This window comes from Arvicola amphibius, chromosome 7 (genome assembly GCF_903992535.2).
Source record: "Arvicola amphibius chromosome 7, mArvAmp1.2, whole genome shotgun sequence".
Taxonomy (NCBI): domain Eukaryota; kingdom Metazoa; phylum Chordata; class Mammalia; order Rodentia; family Cricetidae; genus Arvicola; species Arvicola amphibius.
The window spans coordinates 78,597,986-78,622,513 of NC_052053.1; the positions used below are offsets into that span (position 1 = coordinate 78,597,986).

At 51.0% G+C, this 24,528-nt stretch overlaps 1 protein-coding gene across 3 annotated transcripts in view; it reads right to left on the minus strand.

Annotated features, from left to right (window-relative positions):
• Nucleotides 1-1,123: 1,123 nt before the first annotated feature.
• The window catches only part of Rin3 (Ras and Rab interactor 3), a 109,748-nt gene continuing 86,343 nt past the window's right edge, over nt 1,124-24,528 (minus strand). For all 3 annotated transcript variants that reach the window (XM_038337021.2, XM_038337024.2, XM_038337022.2), the window contains exons 6-10: nt 22,046-23,530; nt 19,743-20,051; nt 8,844-8,975; nt 4,142-4,305; nt 1,124-2,198 (exon numbers count right to left, since the gene is read on the minus strand). In XM_038337021.2, coding sequence (XP_038192949.1) covers nt 1,878-2,198; nt 4,142-4,305; nt 8,844-8,975; nt 19,743-20,051; nt 22,046-23,530 — 2,411 coding nt within the window. In that variant the 3' untranslated portion in view covers nt 1,124-1,877. The remainder of the gene's footprint in view (nt 2,199-4,141; nt 4,306-8,843; nt 8,976-19,742; nt 20,052-22,045; nt 23,531-24,528) is intronic.

A 24,528-nucleotide genomic window follows, 5' to 3' on the forward strand; every position in this document is an offset into this window, starting at 1 on the left:
CACCTCCTTCGGCACTACATACACCTGTACATACCCCTGACACACACATGCACATTTTAAAAGTAAAATGTCATAGAGTTCTATGCAGATTTTCAAATGCTCAGGAGGTTAGATTATTTGCTTTAACCAGGAGAATTAAGTGGCTTGTGAGTTAAGTCTCAATAGAGTAAAAGTCAGACATAGCAGTGTGTGTCTGTAGTTCTGGTCACTGGGGAAGCTGAGGCAGGAGGATTGCTGAGTCTAGGAGTTCAAAGCTAGCGGGGGCAGAATAGCAAGGCCATGTCTCAAAAACAGCTGTAAAAAAGGTCATATAGATGGGCGGTAAAGGGTCAGGGAGGAAGGATGGCGGGGAGAGAGGATGGCAGGGAGAAAGGAAGAAAGGATGGTGGGAAGGAAGGATGGAGGGGAGAGAGGATGGCAGGAAGAAAGGAAGAAAGGATGGTGGGAAGGAAGGATGGAGGGGAGAGATGATGGCAGGGAGGAGAGGATGGGGGAGAAAGGATGGCAGGGAGGACAGGATGGGGCAGAAAGGATGGCAGGGAGGAAGGATGGCAGGGAGAGAGGATGGCGGGGAGGAAGGATCGTAGGGAGGAAGAATGACAGGGAGAAAGGATGGCAGGGAGAGAGGATGGCAGGGAGAAAGGAAGAAAGGATGGCGGGAAGGAAGGATGGCAGGGAGAAAGAAAGAAAGGATGGCGGGGAGGAAGGATGGCAGGGAGGGAGGATGGCAGGGAGGAAGCAAAGGTAAAAAGCATCACTGGGGCTAAGGCTGTAGCTCACTTAGCCCTGGGCCGGACCAGATAAACTGGCCATGATGGTGTTGTACATCTGTCTTCCCAGCAGTCCTGGAAGGCTCCGATGCTAGAGGTTGTCCTTGGCTGCTGATAGTTGTGACCAGCATGGTCTTTACAGATCTAGTTCCTCAGTGCATGACTAACACTGGGAGTCAATGCAGGCTTCCTGGAGATGGGCTTTGAAGGGTCATACAGAGCTGAGGACAAAAGAATTCCTAAGAGTAATAGCAAAGGGTAGAAGGGATGGTTCTAGAAATCACCTAGAGCCTGGGGCGACGGGAACAAAGGATGCTGGACTGGTGAGCAGAACTTTGGCCCCTTCAGAGGACTTAGCATTTGCAAAAGGGCTTTTATTAACCCCCAAGTGGATCTTGTCAACACCAATGACCCATGGTGTTTGCATCAGGAGATAGGTCCTTCAGTCACCCCCGCCCCCCAGTCTTATGGCATTGGCTGAACTTGTCCATTTCCCTGGAGCTGGCTTGACTGCTTCCAGCTGGGCTCAGAAGCCCTGGCAGTCTGGGTAGTCTGGTAGCTGAAGGCAAGCTCTGAGGCAGGGATGTGTGAGGGCTCTCTTCAGCACACACGTAGAGAAATTCCTGAGATCTTGGGTTGGTGTGAAACATCTCAGCTCCAACCTGAGGCTCAGGGAGCAAGCAGCTGGGGCCAGGACCCCCTTCATCAGCCAGTCCTGGGGAAAGTGAGCTCTTCTCTAGGGCTAAAGAAGGGGATGGGACGTGACCTGGGGAAGGAAGGTGGAGGGAATGGTCTGAGGGGCTGGGTGAGCAGGGTCGGGCTTGTTTGCTGCAGCTGACTTGAGAGCCTCTTCCTCCTGAGCCTCGTGTTGTTGTTGTTGTCCTTACTGTCCAATGAAGAACATGGTGCCTCAGGCTGGAACTCTGCCCTGTTGGTTTAGGCACGCTCGGCAGGTGGCATACCAGTGTGACCAACACAGGCACCTATGTTGGGAGTATGTGTGGCCGGACACTCAGATGACTGAGTTTGGGAGTGGCCACTGAAAGCCCAGTCCTTGTCCTCCCAGTCTCAGGAGATCCTGCCACCACAGCTCAGCGGTGGGCCATCTCATAGGAAGTTGGGCTCCCTCACCACTAGATAAGGTTGGCTTGAGCCATCCCGGCCACTGTCCAGGGGTCGGTACACGAAGTGGAAGTCTCGCTTGGGCTCGCTCCGGAGCAGATAGCCCTTGATGCGGTGCGGCAGTGCCTCGTCGGCCAGCTGGAAGCAGCGTCCATCCACCAGCACGAAGAGTCGGTAGTCTTGGGGCTGCTCCACCTCAAACTTCTCGGCGCACTGTGCACACAATGCCTGGGCTTCTGTGTCCGCCCGTGATGCCAGTGTCCGTGACTGCTGCTCAGGCTCCAGGTACGACACACAGATGAAGTCCTGCAGGCGAGATGGAGGAGGCTTGAGGTCACCAGCTTGGCCAATTGCATCCTGGGTCACCCTCATCCCAACATCAGGAGCTAGGGCCAGCAGAAAGGAGCAGGGCACTGGACCTGTCTTTGACTTCCCTGGACGGGGGGGGGGGGGGGTCTCAAACAGCTGTGAAGCTCAGAGTTGGGGCATCTGTGCCTCTTACGCTGCCATTGAGCCTGGAGGGTAACTTCCTTCTCTGGGTCTCACCTCCGCACTGGACTTACCCTGGGTGATTCAGTCATGTTTCAAATGCAGATTTAGTTATTGTGTATATGCATGATGCCCCAAATGCCCATGTGAAGTCCCGAGACAACTTTGTGGAGGTGATTTCCTCCCGTCCTCCTTTACATGGATTCCAGAGCTTGAACTTGTGTTGTTAAGTTTGCCTGGCCAGCACCTTTACCAGCTAAGCACCACTTCCTGGCTGATTCAATCATTTTTGAATCATGGCAGCGAGGGAGTTACAACCCCCCCTCCCCACCACCGGCAGCCTGCAGGTTCTCCATTATCCCTCCCTTGTCACTCCCAGTCCAATCATTCATTCTGTACTTTCCCAAGGGAGGGCAGTCCCAACTTCAAGGTAGCAAGACCCACACGCTACCCCCAAGTCAGTGTGAAATGATGTGTGTGTGGCTGCTCTACTGTGGACGGAGTGGCAATGTCAGTCACAATCATGAAAACACCAATGACCATATTATAGGGAGGTGTGCACTTTCAGGGTGCCAGGGTCTTCTGTCCCTTCCAGAGGGGGAAGGTGGGACAGAGGTCTATTGGGAGTGAGAGTGGTGGGTTGGCACTGGCTCACGCCAATATATACTAGCGTGGGGCAGTCTATGGTATGCATCTCCTTCTAACTCTGAGTTCAGCAATGCAAGTTGAAGTTGACCTTGCTGGGAGTATTTACACCGTGGGAAGTGGCAGAAGCTGAGGCCAGAACTTTCTTTTCCCTCCCCGTTGGTTCTAAGAAGCTGTTGATTCGAGAAGGGAGTAGAGATGCTGGTTTGGCAGCTCAGAACATGGATGGGGTCAGAACTCATTCTGTTCAGTTAGCCGACATGACTAGGAAATGGAGTTTCTGAGGGGGCTCGAGACCACACAACAAGTCTGGGTAACCATTCCCCCCCAGTGATTAATCTAGGACTTTCTAGGACAGAGGCTTATTTATGTTCTCTTTTGCTAAACTAAAGAGGATGGATAGAATCAACTCTTAGTTCAAACCTGGGTCCAGAATTTAGGCCTCCTGCCTCTCAGAGGACTGGGCTCCATTTTCTATGCGTAGTCTACAGAACCATCAATAGTTCTGGAGGGTTGTCTGGCCTCCTGGTCCAACTCCTTCCATTTTCTATGCATGGCAGTCCTGTTGTGTCCCAGGTTCTGGGTTATGTATGTCTGAGACACATGAACCGTGGGCGTTGTCCTCCCCAACATGAGAGCTTCATACAGAGAATCAACAACATGGCACAAGGGGACGTGAAGGCAGGCAGTGCAGGGCAGAGGACTGGTGTGTGTGTGTGTGTGTGTGTGTGTGTGTGTGTGTGTGTGTGTGGTGTACTGAGGGGCTGTCAGAGGAGCTCCTCAGAGGACAACCAGTAAAGAAAAGGAGCTACAGCAGCATGGGTGGATGCTGGGCCACAGGGAGCTGATCTGGGCTATTTGGGGACAAATGGGTGGCTAGATTTGATGCAGCCTGGGGTGTGTGGAATGACTGTTCCTCCCATACCACTTTGCCCACTGAGTTATAACACTGCCTGGTGGCATTTCTATGACCACCCAGGATCTGTAGCTGTGGGCAGATTTACAGTCTAGGCCTTGGATTCCTCTGTGGGATGCCCACCGCTCACCCTAAGATTAAGGCTGGCAGGTCAAAGCAGCCAAACACAGAGCACAGTCACTACGGTCCCCAGCATTACCTGCACAGAGGAGCGGGAGGCCCTGGCCTTGTTGAGCGTGCGCCTACGTTCCCAGCGATGGATGGAGTCCTGCACCTCCACGCTCAGTTGTCTAGTCACTGTGATCTTGTCGTAGTTCTTGATGTGCTCCAGGGCCCCATAGGTGGTGGTCAGGTAGTAGGAACCTGTGGGGTCAAGGACACAGACTGAGCTAGGAAGGTCTGGATCCCCCCCCCCACTTGGAGGGAGCTGCTCCAAGCTTCCGACGTGCCCTTCCTGCCATAGCCACCAGGGGGCATCCACACTCCACAACCTGCTTCAGAGGCTTCACTCAACTGTAGTGCACTGGGCAGCCTTACTAGTTGGTACTTTACAGTACAGACTAGCTCACATTTTTCCTTAGCCCATTTCAAGAAGGAATCATTTGGAAAATATACATTTATTTTATATATGACATATATTTATATATAACTAACATAATGTGTAACAATTATATATTAAATAATTATATATAAATATATAATGTATAACAACTATATATTAAATAATTATACATTTAATATATAATTGTTACACATAATACATATTATATACAATATAAAACAAAACGATTATATAAATCTTATTATATTATTACATAATAGTATATATATTTAATATAACACATATATAAAACATATAATACTACTTAGCCCTGGCTTGAAATTCATGATGGGGACCAGGCTAGCTTGAACTCAGAGAAATCGTTGAGCTTTTGCCTTCTGAGTGCTGATATTAAAGGTATAGTTTACCACATCTGGCTGAGGATATTTATTCAGTGCGGCCATAATGGGAAGAAGACAAAGAGATCTAGCAACTCCTCCAAGTCTTTCATCCAAACTCAATATTTTTAAAATAATATTTTAAAATAAGTTTTTAAATTTAAAATAAAATTTTAAGTGTTTTAAAATATAAAGGATGCATAAGAAACTGAGAGGGATGCTTCAGGTGGGGAAAGAAGGCACTGGGAGGCAACTCTCTCACTGTATCATACACATGCTTTAAAATATGTATATGTATTATCCATGAATAATTATCTACATATGTATAAGTATTATCTATGAATATATTATCTACATATGTATATTATTATTATCCATGCATATGTATATATTCATGTATTATATATGTACTGTATTATCCATGAATATATTCCCTATATTATCTATTGTATATATATATTATCTATTATATAAATAATTTTCAAAGATGTAGAGGAATTTTTTTCACTGTATGAAGTTTTTAAGGATTAAAATAGTAAGATTATTGATGCTAGGCATCCATAATCCCAGTACTCAGGAGGCAGAAGCAGGTGGATCTTTGAATTAGATACCAATTGGTTTACTAGCAAGTTCAAGGGCAGCCAGACCTACAAAGTCAGATACTGTCCATTTAAAAAATGTTATTACATTTAAAACTTTATGTTGTGTACACATGTGTGCATATATTTGTGGGCACTCATGTGGAGGCCAGAGGGTTATTTGCAGAAATCAGCTCTCTCCTTCCACCACATGAGTTGTGGGAATTGAACCGGGGTCCCCAGACTAGGCGGTAGCTGCCTTTACCCACTGAGTCACCCAACAAAATATTGGCTCATTGAAATGTTTTATTTAAAAATATCCTTAACCTCTAGCATTTCCTCTAATTGAGGTTTTAAGGTATTTCAAGCTGTACAAACCACATGCTTTCTCTATGCAGCCTTGACTGTCCTGGAATTTGCTCTCTACACCAGGCTGGTCTCAAACTCAGAGTGCTGAGATTAAAGGTGTAGGCCACCACTGCCTGGCTAGAATTTTAAGTTCAAAGGTGATATTCTGCAGATGTTTATCTGCTCATTAGCTTGCTGGGAGTTGAGAACTGTGTGGAGATCTTTTGCTTTAAAGGTAAGAAGTTGAATCCCAGAAAGAACGGCTGACATGGCCAAGATCACACAGTACACGGCCCACCACCCCTCTCCTCGCATCCTGCTCCCTTCCTGGCCCTAGACACATCCCCGACACTCCCCAGACTGCTCTTCCTGGCGATTAAGGCCAGGGCAATGATTTTGGACGTAAGGCTGATTCTGCCAGTGACCTACCCCAATCCATCTTCCAATCCTAACTTTGCTGTTATCTGAGGAAGTGGCCCTGACCTGAAAATGCTCACTTCCAAGACTCCTTAGGCTCAGCTGTGCAGGCACAGCCCTGGGTCCTACCCCTCTGGCAGGGAGAGCAGGGCAAGGTTAAGCATGGTCGGCTTCTGAGTCTCAGGGAAGAGTGGGGCACCCTGAAGCAGCCACTGGCTTCTTGATGTGTAAGGTATTGGGCTCAGCCATGCTTAGGTAATACAGTTATATGAGCTCAGATAATAGTTCTGGGGACTTCTGGTCTTCTCAGAGGCAGAAGGGAGGAACTCCAAGCCCCGTTGGAGCTCTCTTGATCCGTCAAGCCTTACACATCTGTCATGGCCCTTCTAGCTAATTTTGGTATACTATGTAGTACCTGCTATGAACACTAGGCGGCAGGCGACACCACTGTAAATTTTGTAGACGTTTCCTGGACAGTATGTGGTGGACTAACTGGAAATCCCCATTGGAGAGATTAACTGTGCACAGGCAGCTGTCAGAAGGCCTGGGAAGGGTGTATCAGCTAAAAGGTCTATGAAGACACTTGTGGGAGAGGTTTGGCTTCTCGGTTGATTCCAGCTAGGCAATTCCTCTGATTTGGGGTTGGGGTAAAGGGTAAGTATAAGAAGGGGGTCCCACCATCTCTTCCAGCTTCGCACAGGAACCCCCTGATCCCTCCTACTATAAATGCCTGCTGCAAAGACCATGTGCTAAATCACAGCATACTGCATTCTGGAGGGGTCAGGAGAACAGATAGGAGATACAGTGTTTCCACAGGCAGGGGGTGAGCCCGTGCAGACACCGGCACAGTGCCCCCTTTTTGGACCCCCTCCCCTGGTCCCCAGGACTTTCATGGCTGTGGTCTCAGGGTGGGTGTCACTCTTTCAGCAGGCGGAGTGCTGGCTAGAGATCCTTGCCAACTTCCTCAATCTCTGAGTGCTTTCACAGGGCATGGAAACCAGAGAGGAAGCCTTGAGGAGATGGGGGTCGTAAGAGTGGGTGCCGAGCGAGGGGCTTGCTCATTCTCATGAGGCTCCAGTCTCTGCACTGCAGCCCCATGGCTGGCATGGGTGGTTCAATGGATACACGGCTTGGTAGATGGATATGAGGGGGAATGGGTAGACAGATGACAAGCATGTATGTGTGGATTGATGAACGGGTAGGTAAGTTTATGGATGGACACATAGATAAACGGATGGGTGGATGGATGGGTTGGTAAATAGATGGAGGATGGAGGATGGATAGACAGGTAATAAACTGGAGGATAGTGAGCTAGCTAGGTAGATGGACTAATGAAGGCATGGATGAGTAGATGGATGGATGGATAGACATGTGGATGGACAGATGAATGGTGGTGGGTGGAAGGGTGGACGGATATACAGATGTACTGATGGACTGAAAAACATTACTTCTTATGAATTCCTGGACTTCCCAGGAAATAAGTTTCTCCAGTGACAGGCAACACTTAACTAAAGAGGAAAAAAAAAAAAAAAACCTCACGCTCCAGGTATCAAAGCCACAGCCCGAATCTACACATGACAGCATAGCTCTCAGCTTTCCCTGGTCCCCCAGCTGTGAAGACCTCAAGGAAGCACTTAGGCCAGGCTTTCTGCCTCCGGAGGTGGGCAGATGCAAACACATGCAAAGACGGTCGGCCTCTCTCAAGAACCACAAAGCCCAGAGGGGACACTTGTGCCTGGGAGGCTAGTTCCATTCTTCAAGGGTGGAAGCCCAGAGGATGTGTCGTGGTCCCTCTGAGCCTGTAGCAGGGCTGCTGTATCTCAAGGGATTCTTAGGGAGGGGTGGCTGAGGTCCTAGCCTGAGGAAGTGGTGGGTAGAAGGACAGGGAAGGGAAACTGAGGGATGGGGCAGCAAATCATACCTCTCCTTCATTCAGCCAGGGAGTACAAAACCCTTAACCTCTCAGCAACTTCCTCCTACAGACAGAAGTCCTGGCCAGGGCTGGATAAACAAGGGTCCGAGGGGCCACTCCCATCTAAGACCTGATTTCTACTAGTCACATGACACCTTCTGCCACTTTAGTCTCTCGTTATACCACCGACTTTGCTGTGCCCTACAGGAAGAATGCCACCCCCCCCCTCTTTTTCATTTGTTTATTTTTGAATCGGGGTCTCACTATGTAGCCCTGGTTGGCCTAGAACTTAACTACGTAGACCATGTTGGCCTTGAACTCACAGAGATCCACTTACTACTGCTGTCTGAATACTGGAATTAAAGGTGTGTACCACTATGACCAGCTCCTTCCTCTTCTTTATCTGCTGGCTCCCACTTGCCCTCTAATATTCAGTCCAGGTACCACCTCCTCTAGAAGCCCTCCATGACTGCACTGTCTGATTGCCTGCTCCCAGTCTCTGAATTTTCTACCATGGCCAGTTTTGTCACGCTATGGTGACAATTTCTGTCTTTTTGATCAACAAGCTATTTAGGCAGGGCCTGCGTGCACGTCCCTCTGCCTTAACCTGAATCCGGCCCTACCGAAGAAGCCCTTGTTGGGCCGCCCAGCTTGGGAGCGGGTGATGGGCTTGAGATGGCGGTGGGTGTGGGGTGATGCTGACTCACCCTCTCCCAGCTGCAGGGCGGGGTCCATGAGCTCCATCATGTACTCCACGTTGAGGAGCATCTCAGTGAGGTTGCTGCGGGCCAGGACATACATGAGCACAGGCAGGAAGTCGTCGGCCCCGTAGGGCTTCCCTGCAAGGAGAGGGTGAAAGCTGTGAGTGCCAAGTGCCTGTGAACCACTCAGGGATGGGGGTACGGGGGGCACCCTGGAGGAACTAGGTTTCCATGTTCTCATGACTCAACAGCGAGGACCCTAACAGTTCCTTGGGTCAGCCCCCTGAGGCTTGTGGCTCGGTACAGGGCTCAAGAAGGAACTGAGAAAGCTTTGGGCTGGGGCAACAAAACTCTGGTTTCTTGCTCGTTCCTCATTCTTCTCCTACGGCTATCCCTGGCTGCTTGTTGGGTCATTAAGTTCTTATCGCACATCATAGGACCCGCTAATGTGGCGTGGGTTTCTTCAGGGAAAATTCTTCCCTATTTGCAAAGACTGAGATCCAACCCTGTACCCAAGAGCTACCTCTGCCTGAGATCCACCATGATGCCTGAGATCCATCATTAGCCCTAAGACGCACCTCTACCTGAGATCCAGCCCTGCCTAAGATCTATCACCATCTGAGGTCCACCACTGCCTCTAAGATCCACCACTGCACCTGAGATCCAGCCCTGCCTAAGATCCACCACTGCCCCGGGAGCCACTGCTGAGATCTACTCCCGCCCAAGGTGGTATCTGAGATCCATCACTTGAGAACATCACCATACTTGAGATTCATTCCTGCACCAAGATCTATTACTACCCGAGATCAATCACTACCACCAAGATGCACCGCTGTGCCTGAGATTCACCACTACCAGTGGTCCAAACTGAGCCCCATTGGGGGAAAGATGCTTCACAACAGACTTTCCAAGAGAAAGGCAGAAACAGAAACTGGCCTGCAGGGTTGGCCTATTTCCATAATGTGACCATTTCCACAGTGGCCAAGTTCAAACTGCAGACCTGAACACGGAGATGGGAGGAGATGCGTAACTAGCTTCCCCTAGCTTGTGTTGATGCCCTCCAGGGCATCAACAGGTCCAGCCTCGCTAAGGGTAGGGCAATGCTCAGAGCTGGGAGCCTGTGCTTGGCTGTGCTGGTCACTGTTGGGACCAGATGTCAGTGTGTGTGTGTGTGTGTGTGTATGTCTGTGTGTGTGTGGGGGGGCATTGTAGGCAAGGAGCAAGGAGCATGTACACAGACACTGAGGCCTGATGTCTGCTTAAGGACCAGCACAAGCTGTGTGCATAGGTGGAACACATGAGCTCCTAGCTGACTCTTCCAGACGTACAACAAGTGGCAGGCATTATGCTCTGGGGTGATGGGTGTAACTGTGAAATGATTCCCCTGTGATCTGAACACCTGGCTTGCATGGATCAGAGCTCACGCCCTGCCAATGTCAGCCTGTGTTTCCTGGTTTTAGATTCTGTCTTTCCCAGTTCCATCTGTTCACCATCTGCAGGCACACGATGAGCTAATCACACTGCCAAGAGGTGGCAGAGAAACTTCTGCACATTTAATGGGCTGGGGGACTTTAGAGAGAGTGAACTCTTTCTCTTCTCTTTCCCACCTCTCTCTCTCTCTCTCTCTCTCTCTCTCTCTCTCTCTCTCTCTCTCCCTCCCTCCCTCCCTCCCTCCCTCCCTCCCTCCCTCCCTCCCTCTCTCCCTCTCTCTCTCTCTCTCTCTCTCTCTCTCTCTCGCCCTGTCCTGAAATCACTCTGTATACCAGACTGGTTTTGAACTTGCAGAGATCTGCCTGCCTCTGTCTCCTGAGTGTTGGGATTAAAGTTGTGGGCCACCACCTCCCGGCTGAGAGTAAACACCTGCTCAGAAAAATAAGCCAAAGAGTGCTCGTCTGGGTACCCTGCAGACTGGGAGAGGTAATTAGGAAGACCCTAGCTCAGTCGCTGTAGCTCTGCATGATTAGACCTCTCCGGAGGCTGTGACAAGCCTCCATGAACACTGGGAGGACAATAATCAACTCAGTCTGTTACTCAGGAGTGTGGTGCGCGTCAAATGAGAAGCTGACGTTAAGTACAGTCATCTAGGGGCATTATGTCTTAGAAAGGTAGCATACAGCACCAGGCAGGCATATTATTGTTTTCCTAGGCCATACATACATTCTGATTCCCAGCTATTCAACCGAGGCTCTGTTACCAAAGTGGCTGCAGACACCATGAAAATATACTGATAGAGCCTAAACAGAAGCATACACAGAGAGTCAGGGGCCAGCCAGAACGGGGGTAGATTGTGGCCTCCAGAGTGCTGAGCTAGTGGGAAGGATTCAGCAATGTGTCACCTTCTCTCTCAGCTCACTCCCTGGTTTTGCTGAGTGGGCTTTTCCTGAAAGCAGGTAGCTGACGCAACAGCCCTGGGGCAGCTCAGGGCTCATGACTAAATTGTTTGGACCTTTGCCCTCAGACATCACTGTGGCTTCAAATACCTTTCTTTCTCCTGGAAGTCATCCCTAAAGACTCCCACCACTAGGTCTGATGCCCTTAAACATGGGTTTCTGGGTCCTGTCATGAAATACTGGGAAAATTAACATCACGTGGGAACAAGGGGTAGCTTTCCTGGAGCATCTGGTCCAGATAACAAACACCTGGACACCTCAGGACTTCATCTGCTCTAGTAGCCCATGCTGGCATCAGCTGGTGGGGTTGGTGTTTCTATTAACTTGTTCAAAGCTGCAGGCAGAGACACAGCAGAGCAGGGCATTCCTTGAGTCTCCTGCCTGCCCAACTCTCTGGTGTCAGTGTCAGCCTCCTCATGCCAGGGCTTTATCTGGCTCGGGGATAAGGACTGTGCTGGTTAGCTTTAAATGTCAACTTGCCACAACCAGTAGTTCTCACCCTTCCTAACACTGCGACCCTTTAATACAGTTCTCCATGTTGTGGTGACTCTCGCCATGGAATGAGTTTTCCTTGTTACTTCATAATGAATTTTGCTACTGTTATGATCAGTAATATAAATATCTGTGTTTTGTGATGGGTTTAGGTGATGGAGGAGTGTCTATGTGTTACTTTCATTATTAATAAAGAAAACTGCCTTGGCCCTTTAAGAGACAGAAAATTAGGTAGGTGGAGTAGACAGAACAAAATTGTGGGAACAAGGAAGCAGAGTTGGGGAGACGCTTCAGGCATTCGCCATAGTGAGTCTCCATGCTTCTCCTCTCCGAGATGGACACAGGTTAAGATCTCTCCTGGTAAGCCACACCTCGTGGTGCTACCCAGATTACTAAATATGGGTTAAAGGAAGATGTGAGAATTAACCAATAAGAGGCTAAAACTATGGGCCAGGCAGTGTTTAAAAGAATACAGTTTCCGTGTAATTATTTCGGGTGTAAAGCTAGCCGGTGGCTGGGTGGCCGGACGCAGTCCTGCCGCTTCACACTACATTTAGGCGACCCCTGTGAAGGGGACATTCCAACCTGTGGGGGTTGAGACCCACAGGTTGAGAACCACTGGAAAGAGTGTAGGGCTGAGGAATTATCTGGATCTGGACGGTCCCTGGGTATGTCTGTGGGGAAACTGTCTGAAGTGTCCACTAATGTAGGAAGACCCACCTTCAAGGTGGGTGGTACCATTTCATGGGCTGGGCCCTAGAACTGTCTCTGGGAGAGAGATCTAGCCGAGCACGGGATCTGCGCGTTGGTTCTCTCTGCTCTTGACCCTGGATGTGAGGCTTTCAGTTGCTGTCTGCCTTGGTATCACTGCCCTACAACAATGGACGGTAACCCGGAGCTGTAAGATGAAGTAAACCCTTCCTCCCCTGGTTCAGAACAGCAAACACCTGGATACCCAGAGCCTCACCCCACTTTCTATGCCTTCCTGGCCCATGGTGGCATCAGATGGTGGGGTTTGTGTTGCCACTCCAGATGTCAATGCCCGGGACATTTGAAAGCCATATCAGCACGAGGAGTCTCAACAACAAACATGGGTGACTTCAGTCAGTAGAATTCAGTGTCCCCTCCACATGCAGGCAACGTCATAGGCCCCTAGGTCTGCATTAAGAGTCCTCTTCCCAGCCAGTTCTCCAGCTACTGTCCCTGCCTGAGCCATCAGTGGATTCTTGGGTCATGTGGACCTTGTCAGGAGTTAGATGATGAGGGAAGTTGGTTTTCATTATCAAGCTATTGGTTCTACACCTTATGGCCCTATGAATCCTTGTCAAAGCCAACTGCAGCTTTTAAAGAGTCAAAGTCAGCTTCACTACTAAAGACATGGAGGACAATCCTTGCACCTTCCAAGTCCTTTCTGTGCCTTCTACATCCATCCATCCATCCATCCATCCATCCATCCATCCCTCTGTCTGTCTGTCCGTCCGTCTGTCCATCCATCTATCTTGTACTTTGTTTTTATTCCATGTTCACATGTATGTCTGTGTGAGGGCAGTTGTGAGCTGCCATGTGGGTGCTGGGAATTGAACCCAGGTCCTCTGGAAGAGAAGCCAGTGCTCTTAACCACTGAGCCATCTCTCCAGCCCCCGTCTTCTGCATGTATATTGGTTAGAATCTTCAATTGGGTACCCTCTTGCCGTCCTCTCTCTGAGGATGCTTTGGTCATTCTTCCCACTCTAGGAATGGATTCCCTTGCCTAGCTCTGATGGTTCAGAGGTACCAATGGCTTCTTTGTGAGACATACAGCATAAGAATCTAAAAGCATAACAGCTCTTGCCATTTTTCATAGTCTGCAGAAACCCCATAGCTCCCAGGTATGATGGATGCCAAGTTTATCCAAAGTCATTTGTCTCTTTAACTTCCAAGCCTGCCTGACCCAGGACCTCAAAGTTGTGCTCAGTTGCCATCCCCAGGGCTGGCGCTTGTGCAGGATGACCAGCTGGTGCAGTGATTACAGGATAGGTCTGGCACGATGTGGCTCCAGGGTTGCATTCTGGCCAGGTCTAGACTGGTGTGACAGCCGTTGTCTTTCAGAAAAGGATGGCATGACCAGTTACGTCTGGCTCCTGTCACTCCGAGTGTAGCCCTCTTCTTGCTGTCTCAACTGGTTCCACCCACAGCCAAGCTGTTGGATTTCTATTTAAATGGGACCTACAGGCTGGGCATGAGCTTCTCTTCCCTGTGTGGTGACGGCAGGAGAGGCAGGTGGTGGCTTTCTTCCTCAGAGAGGAGTGCCCGAGGTCCAGGGTGGGTAGAGGTCTAGGTGGTCGAAGGCACTAAGTGGCCCAAAGTCTAGGTATCCTGAAGCCTAGGTCACAGGTATAGGAAGTCTGAGGTCTAGGGGTCAGAAGTCTGGGGACCCTGAGGTCCAGGAGCAGTGCTTGGGCAGGTGTGGTGGGGTTCTGCTGAACATAGGGTAGAGATGAGCTCAACACAGGCTATAGCTGTGGCTGAAGGGCTCCTAGGCCTTCAGCACAGGGATGTTGGTCATAAGGCTACAGCCTGACACTTGACAGCATGAGCTTCTGGGAACAGGGAAGGGAGTGGAGTGGGGTAGGGAATTGAGGGTGGGGGAGCCTAGTCTTGAAACTGACCAGTGTCAAGTCTGAAGAGAATCCGAGTCACTTGAGATGCAGCTAAGAAAGTATCACCCCCATGTAACTGTGATCGTATTAGCTGTCAACTCCATAGAATCTACAATCACCTGGGAGGTGGACCTCTGGGTAAGTCAATCACAGGACCTGCTCACATTAGATGAGGTGAATCATCTTTACTTGGGCAAGACCTGGGCCTTGGAGGCTGCAGAAAGTGAGCTGAGCACTAGCCAGCATTCATTGCTCTCTTTCTTGACTGTGGAATGCACTGTGACCAGCTGCTTCAAGCCCCTGCTGTCATGACTTCCCAGCCAAGATGGGCTGGACCTTGAACTCTAAGTTTATTATTTATTTATTTATTAAAATTTATTTATTTGCTCTGTGTACAGTGTTCTGCCTACATATGTATCTGCAAGCCAGAAGAGGGCATCAGATTTCATTAAAGATGACTGTGAGTCACCATGTGGTTGCTGGGAATTGAACTCGGGTCCTCTGGAAGATCAGCCAGTGCTCTTAACCTCTGAGCCATCTCCCAGTCCGAACTCTAGGTTTAAAAGACCCCATTTTCTCTTCTGCTGCTTTGGTTGGAGAATTTGCTTGAAGCAGAGAGAAGGTAACCGAGTCAGCAACTGTGAGGAAAGTGTGACAAACACGAAACGAGAAACTGCAGCTTAGGTAAAAACAATGCAGAAAGGAAACCTGCATTCTCAGATGCCAGCCTCGGGGCTGCAGAGATGGCTCAGCAGGTAAGAGTGCAGGCTGCTCTTGCTGGGGACCCAAGTTTGCTTCTCAGCCCCTATATCAAGCAGCTCACAAGTGGCTGTAACTCCAGCTCCAGGAGGCCCATCGTCTCTCTGTTAGAGCATCTATGCTCATATGCACATATTCAGCACACAGATACACACACATACATATGATTAAGATAATAAAAGTAAATAATAGAAAATCAGTGTAGACAAAGAAAAGAAAGGCCCTTGAAATGTAATGCATTAGAGAAAACTGAATGTAGCGATTGTTAGATGTTAATTCCTAAGCCTTTTTGAGCTCCCAAGGACCTTTAGAGGTAGGTGACAACCTGTGACCCGGTTAGAGATGCTATACCTGCAGAAGCTTACACAGGGACACGCCCACAGCTGTCATGAGAGCTCTGCAGCCTGTCTGGCACTCCCAGAGTCTGTAACATAGACTCAGGATAGCACCAACTGGGCAAGGGTCCAGAGAGACAACCTATGTGATTTGGGAGAAACTGTGTGTGTTTGGGGAGGAGAAAGCACTTGACAATTTCTGGGATAAAAACTCACAAGGGTACCTGGGCATCCTTGTTTCAGTGAGCCAATTTCCATTGAAAGATCTTAAGTTTGAAATCAGTTTCAAATGACAGGTTAAAAATGTCCTGGGCTGGGGAGATGGCTCAGTTGATAAAGTGACTGCTATATGAATATGGGGACCCGAGTTCTGACACCTAGCACTTACGGCAAAAGCTGAGCATGGTGCGTGTGTGTGCGTGTATGTGCACACGTGTGTGCATGTATGTGCATGTGTGTATACGTGCATGTATATATGTGTGTATGCATTCGTACGTATATGCATGTGTGTGCACGTGTGTATACGTGCATGTATGTGTGTATGCATACATGTGTGCGTGCATGCACGTGTGTATAAGTGTGCACGTGTGCGCATGCATATGTGTGTGTACACGCATGTGTATGCATGTGTGTTTGTGTGCTTGTGTGTATGTGTGTGCTTGCATGTGTGTGCATATGTATGCATGTGTGTGCGTGTGTGTGTGTGTAACAAGTAGATGGATCCCTGAAGTATACTGGTGGGCCAGCCAAACCGAATTGATGAGCTTCAGATTCAGTGAGATACTGTCTCAAAAAAATGAAAAAGCAGGTAGTTATTGAAAAAAGATACCTCTACTAGTGCACATGTACGGGGACAGACAGACAGACACACTCCCAGAAATTTTATTTCAGACAAAACCCATGCAGAATACCACGTGTGAAACTGGTGTGGTTCTGTAGGAGGTAGGGCCAGTCTGAGCGCAGGTGTCTGTGTCCCACCTTGGGAAGTCCCCAGATACTTCATAGAAGGTTGGGATCTACAATGTGGTTCTGAGATAGGAGGATAGAATAGGGAAGGTGGGTTCAGAGGCATCAAAACTGACATGTCAAGAAGCCAATGGCAGAGGAAGGATGGAAACCCCTCTTTCACTTGGGCTAGATGTAATAAATGGGATGATAAAGGAGAAAAGTCCAGCGATCTCCAAGTGCCGCAGAAGGCGCTGCTATGTAAGTGACCTATAAAGGACAGGGATGCTCAGGGCCCGGGGCCTGGAGCCTCTGACCCTTCCTAGCTCTCTGGCCTATTCCCATCCTTGGATTCTTGACAGTACCCTTTTCTTAATCAGCTGTCTCTGTTTCTGTTACTACCCACATGTCCTGGTTCAGTTCTTTGTTTCAGCATATACGAACCCAGAAGTCTCAGTAGGTGTCCTCTGGTCTCTGATCCGTGCCTATAATACCCAACCTTCTCATTTTCAGGAACATGGTAGACAGACAGTGGACTCTGTATTCCATCATCAGAACAAGCATACTTGGGACCACACAGCCTAAGAATGGGGAAACTGAGGTTGAGTGGTAGGTAAATTCACAGCCCCTGGCTAACCCGACAGCTTCTGGGTATAGCACCCACATGGTGCCCACACAGAGGTCCCATAGGTTTAACATACAAAATCAGGGCATGGACGTGGGAATTCAAACACAGCACCATGTGGGTGGGTGAGCAGCTTCCTCCCAAGTGAAGATGCTGAGTGTCTGAGTGGGGCAGCCCAAGATGGAGTTACAGCAACTGGGCTCCCATTTCAGGGCTTAGCCTCAGTGGTCGGGAACTCAGTATCCCCTGGATGCCCACTGGTTTCTAGACCCAGTGGTTTCTAGACCTTGTCCTGAGCCTCATGGCTCAGAACCATTGGCTTGGGCTGCCTGTCATCTCAGGTCCCACTGGCTCTGTCCTGCATTCAGATTCCTGTATCTGGCTGGCCCCCTTCTACAGTAATATCTTCTTGATTCTGCTTTCCTCAAAGCTGGCTAGTCTCCTCCCTGCCCTCAGTGCAAGCTTTCAGTCACTGAATTCATAGTTAAGCAATGTTGGTGTCTGAACGTCTGTCCCTGTGTCTGGTTTTGTAAAGAATTTCAGGAAGCCATGGTCTACAGGGAACTGGGACTCAGAGAATGAAATGGCAGGGTCCTCAGTTTTGACTTCACCCCAGTCCTGGAAAGCCTGGTGGAAATTACTCCTCAGTTAGAAACAGCCACAGGCCAGACAGGCAGTTAGCAAGTGTGAGCATCTGGCGGTGCACTAGCCACAGTCCACCTGAGCCCCAGAGCCTACACCTGTCTACACAGGAGGAAACTGAGGCTGGTGCCTGCATTACCTGGACCATTATGCAACTAGAGGCATCAGGGCCCAGATGCCCAGATAGACATTTGGGTTCTTTTGCACGCCCCTGCCCTCTCTTTCTGACTTGACCCAGCACACTGCTTCCCCCACACTCAAGCAGGATGCCCCAGGCCTTGCTCCTGTTGTCGCACAAGAGAAAGCATGTGACATCCCTAGCTTGCTTCATCAGCCATGAGGGGCCCCTGACCTTCAGCTTCCCACTGCTGCCATCACGCATGCTGGGTACCTTCCCTGGGTCCTGGGCCTCTGGGGCTGACTCTGCAGCCCGAGAGTAAGGCTCAGAATCCTGGAGGCTGCCCACTGTTGCTGCCATTTTTAGGCAGGATTCAATTATAGCCCCAGCCTAGGCCTGTTTCTTGGTCTGCAGAACTGCACAAGACCCCCAGCCTCCAAAGGACAAACTTGTCCCCTTGCTTCTCACCACACGTCTCCATGGCAACACAGCCATCACACAGCTTCATCCCCGTGTGGTGAGGCCCTCCAGGACCTCAATTTGCTCTCTCTCAGTTGCAGGACACACATTGGTCCTACACAAAAGAGGGCTTCCAACCTGGAGCTGCAGCCTCTGCCAGGCTCATGAGGGAAACTGGCTTGGGTGAGGGGACCCCGTTCCATGCCCCAGTGCCACACCAACAACCGCTTTGCCAGGTGCCTCATTCCTAAGGAACATGCAGAGGAAGAGGGGTCTCTTGGCTAGCTCCAGGTATGGCACCTGCTGGTTTTAGGCACCAGGGTCAAACGTCACAGCTTGTTTCTAATATCAGCAAGTGGCGAAGTGTGGCTCTGACCCCCTAGAATCTAGCTCCTCTTCCCATGAGGAAGCTGGGCTGGCTCAAAGAGATAAGTGACTCATTCTAGGCCCTACAAGTGGGAAGGGCAATCGGAACCCAAGTCTAGGCGGTCACAACTGTGGTGTGATACTCTTCCCATTGTCATCTGCCAGGGCCCATGTACAACTAACTACACAGGTGACCATCAGCAAGAGGGCATCTAGCTAAAGGTCTGGGTGTGGGATGAACTCCGGCCAGCATTTTATTACCTAAGGAGCATGGGTTCTGTTTCCCGTGTACCTAGAGGAGTGCTGTGGTAAACTGGCTACAAAAGGACCTGGTCATTCCACTCCTTCCCCTCTTCCCTTCTTCTCTGGACCCCCTGCAATGTGATATTGACAGGTCAGAGTGCCACGCCATCATGATACCAGGTCTTACTATGCTGGACTCCAGCTGGCCACAGGTACATGCCTAGGACAACATATTGGAGGATGAAGATACTATGGTCTGAGGTTCACCCAGAAAGCCTACGTCCAGGTACCCACCTGGGTGTAGATGGGCCTGGTCATCTTCCATCGGCAGCTCCCGGTGACTTCAGTGAGTCTAGACCAGCTTCTCTTTGGTACCGTGAGCTACTATCAACACTGCCATAGCTGGACCCATCCCCTCTAGGTTCACACATACTAAAGAGCCAAGAAGGTGACCTTTTGGAAGTGCACATTGCAGATGGGATTGGCTGAGATGAAATCACACTGGGGTAGGGCAGCCCTGAGCCACTGTGTCCTGTGTCCTCCTAAGAGGGGAATATGGACATGGAACACATGGGGGAGTACTGAGTGAAGACTGTTGGGTTTTCAGACTGGAGTGAGGCTGGATCAGATCTTACCCAGTGCCTAGAACGAGCACAGCCCCGCCCCACTTTGATCGTGAACTTCTACCCTCCAGCGCTGAGGCACAGTGGTTCTGGGTTTGAGTCACCATGTTTCAGTACACAGGGTGCCTTCTCTTGATGTGCATGGGCACAGGTATAACCAGCTTTCTGCAGGTCTTGTGGGCAGCAGGAAGCACCTGTTCATCTTTGCCCACGTCACCAGGGAATGCTTCCCACTCCTGTCCTGCCCTAGTTCTGCCCAGCCTGCCTACCTGGGTTGCCGAGGGCCATGGAGTCGTAGATGAGCTTGCAGGTCTTCAGCAAGATGGAGATCTTCTTCCCGGGCGAGTAGGCCTTGTGCATGCTGCTCAGCTTCTGCAGGATCTTCTCCATGACAGCCACCTCAGGCACGCTAGTGGTCACGCCCAGGTCGGTGGTGGTGGTGGCCAGGATCACCAGCTGGTTCTCCTTAAGCTGCTGCAGTGATCCATCCCGGCTGTGGATCTCCAGCAGGCTGGAGTTGATGGCATCCTTCAGGGGCTTCAGAACACACTTGTACAAGGCTGACTCCACAATGGCCTCTGGGGGGGGGATGTGAGAGCGCGGAGGTGAGGAGAGCAGCTGCAGAGGCCCTGCCACCTGGCTCTGCTCCCTGGCAACACAGCCTTTCCATCCCTGGTTCTTACCTAGCTCTGATATGCAAGACACACTGGCACCAGAACCTCCCATGCTTAATATTCTGGTCTCTCCAATGCAGTGTTTCCCCCAGAGCCAGGAACAGAGCCGGCCCATAAGCAATACTTCAGAAGGCTCTGGAATACTGCAGTTGTGCAGTGTACAATGTGGGCAGCTGTGCACTAAGGGTTTGGGTGCCCAGTAAAGTTATTCTTTGTTTGTTTTGGTTTTTCAAGACAGGATGTCTCTTTATAGCCCTGGCTGTCCTGAATTCATTGTCAACCAGGCTGGCCTCAAACTCACAGAGATCTGCCTGTCTTTGCTTCCATGGACAGATCTGTGCCCAGTGCGCTGCCCACCTACCTGTTCCCAGTGCATCTTGTCATGACTGTACTTCTGCTCGCCTCGAGTCTCTCTGCTCCTCCCCAGATCAAGGATCAGAGCCATGCTGGGCACACGTGAGGCCCTGGCACTCCTGCCTCGAACCTGCCACAGCCTGGTCCCTTCCAGAAATGCTAAACCTTGGAGGCCATGATGCTGTGACCTACCTCTCCCAGGGCCTCTAAACCTCACTTCCTGCCTGTTTGACACTTAGGTCATCTTCCTCCATGGCTTCCTGACTTTCCTGACACTTGTCACAACGAGAGCTCCCTGAGTCTAGGAGGGACTTTGTGATCAGCCTGCTGCTATTATTTTTCCAGTACAACAGGTGAGGAGCTGGAGGCATAGGACTCTGTCAAACTACTTATATAACTCACTTCCTCCCCAGATGAGCTCTGTGGGGTAATGCCTGGCTCTCAGGGACGCGGTAACTGTTAGTGGAAAAAGTCAGTGGGTGGCCTTCTGATGTACCACCCTGAGCATCCTGCCCAGGTGCGCTCTTTAATCTTAGTGGGGTGCACACATAGCTACAGCCTCCTGAGGACACAATGCCAGTTTTAGACCTCAACGTACCACCTACCACCTTACTCCTGTGCCCTAATATTGTGGCCTGGTGACTGTATCGGTCCTCAGGAGCCAGTGATCAAAGCCCAGCCTCCTCCAGGGAAGGCGGTGCTTAATAGTCTCTTTTCCTAGGACCTCTCGCTATGAACTGTCGTCCTGCAGTGTCAAAGCATCTTTGAGAAGGGTTTCTCTGTAGCTTTGGAGCCTGTCATGGAACCAGCTCTTGTAGACCAGGCTGGTCTCGAACTCACAGAGATCTGCCTGCCTCTGCTTCCTGAGTGCTGGGATGAAAGGCGTGTGCCACCACCGCCCAGCCAAAACTGATGCTCTTAATTACTGGGTAAAGGAGGAAAGGTGCAAGACCACAAGGAGGAGATCGGTGCCTTGCAGGGGCAGTAATGGTTATCAGGTAATCCCCAAATCTCTCAATACAGTTTTTTTTTTTTGGTTTTGTTTTGCTTTTTGAGAGTCCAGGCTGACCTCCAACTCACTATATAGCTGAGAATGGCTTTGATCCCGCGATCCTCCTGCCTCCACTTTTAGTGCTGGGACTACAGGTAGATGCTGTCATACCCAGTTATTGCAGTGTGTTCTGCCTGAGTCTTTTCAGTATATATAAAGCTGTGGAGGTGCCATAGGGAAACAGATCACCAAGAATCCTAATTGCAGAGAGGTTTGAAGGTTACTGGGTTAGAGGCTGGTGGGGGAGGGGAGGGTTGTTGTTGGTGGGTTGCCTGATAGGAGTGGTCAGGAAAGCGGGCTGCTGCCTGGAGTTGGCTCCCTACAAGTGGAGCCGGAGAGAGGGATTTGGGCCCAGCAGATTTGTGGGGCAGTAGGAGAGGAAGAAAGAAACGAGGCCATTAGGCAAGCAGCTCCAGAGGCCGTTCTGTGCCCAGGGCTGCCTGAGGGTCCTGATGCACTGCCCCCACTCCCACCCTCCCAAGTTGGCACTGACCGAGTTCCTCCTCCGAGTGCAGGTTGGGCTCTACCAGGGCTTTGAGTTCGGTGCTCTGTAGCAGGTAGCTTTTGAGCTGGGTCATCATGGTGCGGATCTCCTGCAGCATCTCAGTGCTGGATGCCTGGCGGGCCATCATCTCCAGGCTGTACACCTTGTAGTCCTGCACAAGGCTGCCGAAGTAGGAGCCCTTGTCCTGCGCCAGCTCCACCACCTTCTTATACAGCTTGCGGTCGCTGGAGAGGAAGGCATGGAAGACGCTGGCGAAGCTGACGAAGCTGAGGCGGTGGCGGGCCTTGTCCAGGATCATCGAGGGCTTCTTCTTCACGTTGGGGCTGCTGAACTCCAGCTCCTCCTCCGCGCTGCTGGTGGAGTAGGAGTCCTGGTCGGTGGCGGAGGCAGGCACACCCAGGCTGTCTGAGAGCGAGGCCAGGGAGCCCTTGAACTCTGGAGAGCTATGGGGACAGGTGCTGGCCTGGGTATGGGGGTGCTGCATCCCGGCTTGTGGGGCTGGACTCAAGCCTTCCCAAGGTGCACCAGGTGCTGGTTTCTCAGAGGATGCCTCTTGTACGGGGTGCTCAGGGCTCTCCAAGGGACTGAGAAGGGTGGAGGCCAGCTGTCGAGAGACCCGCTTCTTCCTGGGTGGCGGAATAGGGGGTTGTTTGGCCTTCCCAGGAGGCACTGGTATATTGTCAGCATGGCTAGCTTTGGTCTCTGTTTCCTGGCCTTGCTCTGTGGTCCTTGAAGGCCTGTCCCCAAGACTGCTCACGGCGCCTTTGGGAGGTAGGCTGAGAGAGGCTGTCCTGGAAATACTTGGGTGGTCCCTGTCTGTTGCAGCCCCCACATTCTGGCTTTCCAGAGACACCCTTTCAGAGACGCGCCGTCTAGGAGGAGCCGCTGGAAGAGCCTTCTTCAGGGGCAGTGGAGGGGGAGGAGCTGGCTGCAAGGGGCTGGGAGCTGTTCCAGGCTTCATCTCTTCTTCCCCAAAGGGGCCCAGGCCTACAGCTGGACGTGGGAGACTCTCACAGGCTGTCATGGGTGGTTGGTTTGGGTGACCTGGGGGGCCGGGCGCATGGGGTGCAAGATGAGAGGTGGGTGTTAGTGGGGAGTTGGGCAAAGGACCAGCAGGTGCAGGGGGCACAGGAGGCCGGACAGGGCCTGCTGGAGGAAGGGTGGGTACCGGGGGTGGAGGTGGGGGACGGCGTGGGGACCCCTTAGAGGTGGGTGAGGTAGCATCCGAGGTGGCAGGCACAGGGCGTGGAGGGCAGCTGACAGGTGGTGGATCAGTCGGTAGGGTGCAGTCCTCGATGAAAATGGGATTCACAAACCAAAGGCGGTCATTTCCCACAGACAGCTCGATTTCACAGGAACAGTTTGTGTAATGGGTTGTGGGCCGGAGGCTGGAGGCTGCAGGGGCCCCAGGGGCTGGGCCTCTGAAGGGCTCGACAGGACCTCTTGGAGGGTTCAGTGAGGAGTCCCAGAAGCCTGAGGGAAAGCAGAGCAGAGACAGTCAGTCCTCCTAGCAGTGGGGGAAGGGCCTTTGCTTTTGTGTAGGTTTGTTTTCCCTTCTTGGACTCTGAAACTTCTCCCACCACTTCCTGCCTGGAGGGGAAGTCCCCTGTGTACCCACCAGCAGAGGGTGGAGGAGAGCTGGGAGGGGACATGAGAAGCCCAGCTTCAGGTCTGTGCCCATGTGAGAGTTTGCCATGGAGAACTATGATTTGGGTGGGATTGACTGTGGCTTTGGGCATGTGGGAGGAGGGCATGGTGGGGACAGGGGGAACAAAGTTGTGCCTGCAGCTCTCCAGCCGGGTACCCTGGGCAGTCTGTGTCTTAGGTCTTGGTCTAGCTGACTCTCCAATGGGTGTCTCAGCAGTAACATTACAGGGTGCTGGGAGGAAAACCTATGATAGGCAGGGGCTAGAACTCACTGCCACTGCAGCTGGCACACACAGGAAAAGGGAACCAGAGAATTATGGGTGACAGAACTGGACCTATAGCTGTCCACTACAGGCTGCTGTCTGTGACGTGCTGTCTTGACACTGAGGAGCTAGGCTATGGGACAAGTGAGGACACAGCTCCTACCTTTGAGCAAGCCCTGCCCTGCTGGCTATCCACCAACCAGTCTTCATAGCCTCATTGTGATTGAAGCCAACAAGGCAAGGCCTGGCTTGAGAGATCTTGGCCTCTGGGTACCATATACCAGCAAACACTCAGGGATGCTCAGAGCCTCCCAAAGATACAGGGTTCTGACGTCTGGAGAATAGGCTACCCTGAACTCATGAGAATGGCTCTTTTCAGAGAGAAACATGGGACCCAAGTCCTGCTCAATGTGTTCATTTTAAGTTCATTTAAGGAAGAGCATGAGCCATGCTGCACAGGACTCTTGGGAGAACGGTGGACAAAGCTTCTCTCCCACGGCTCCTCAGTAAGGTGCCTATGTGAAGGAGTGCTAACGGTGTCACCAAGGAATGAGGGCTGCA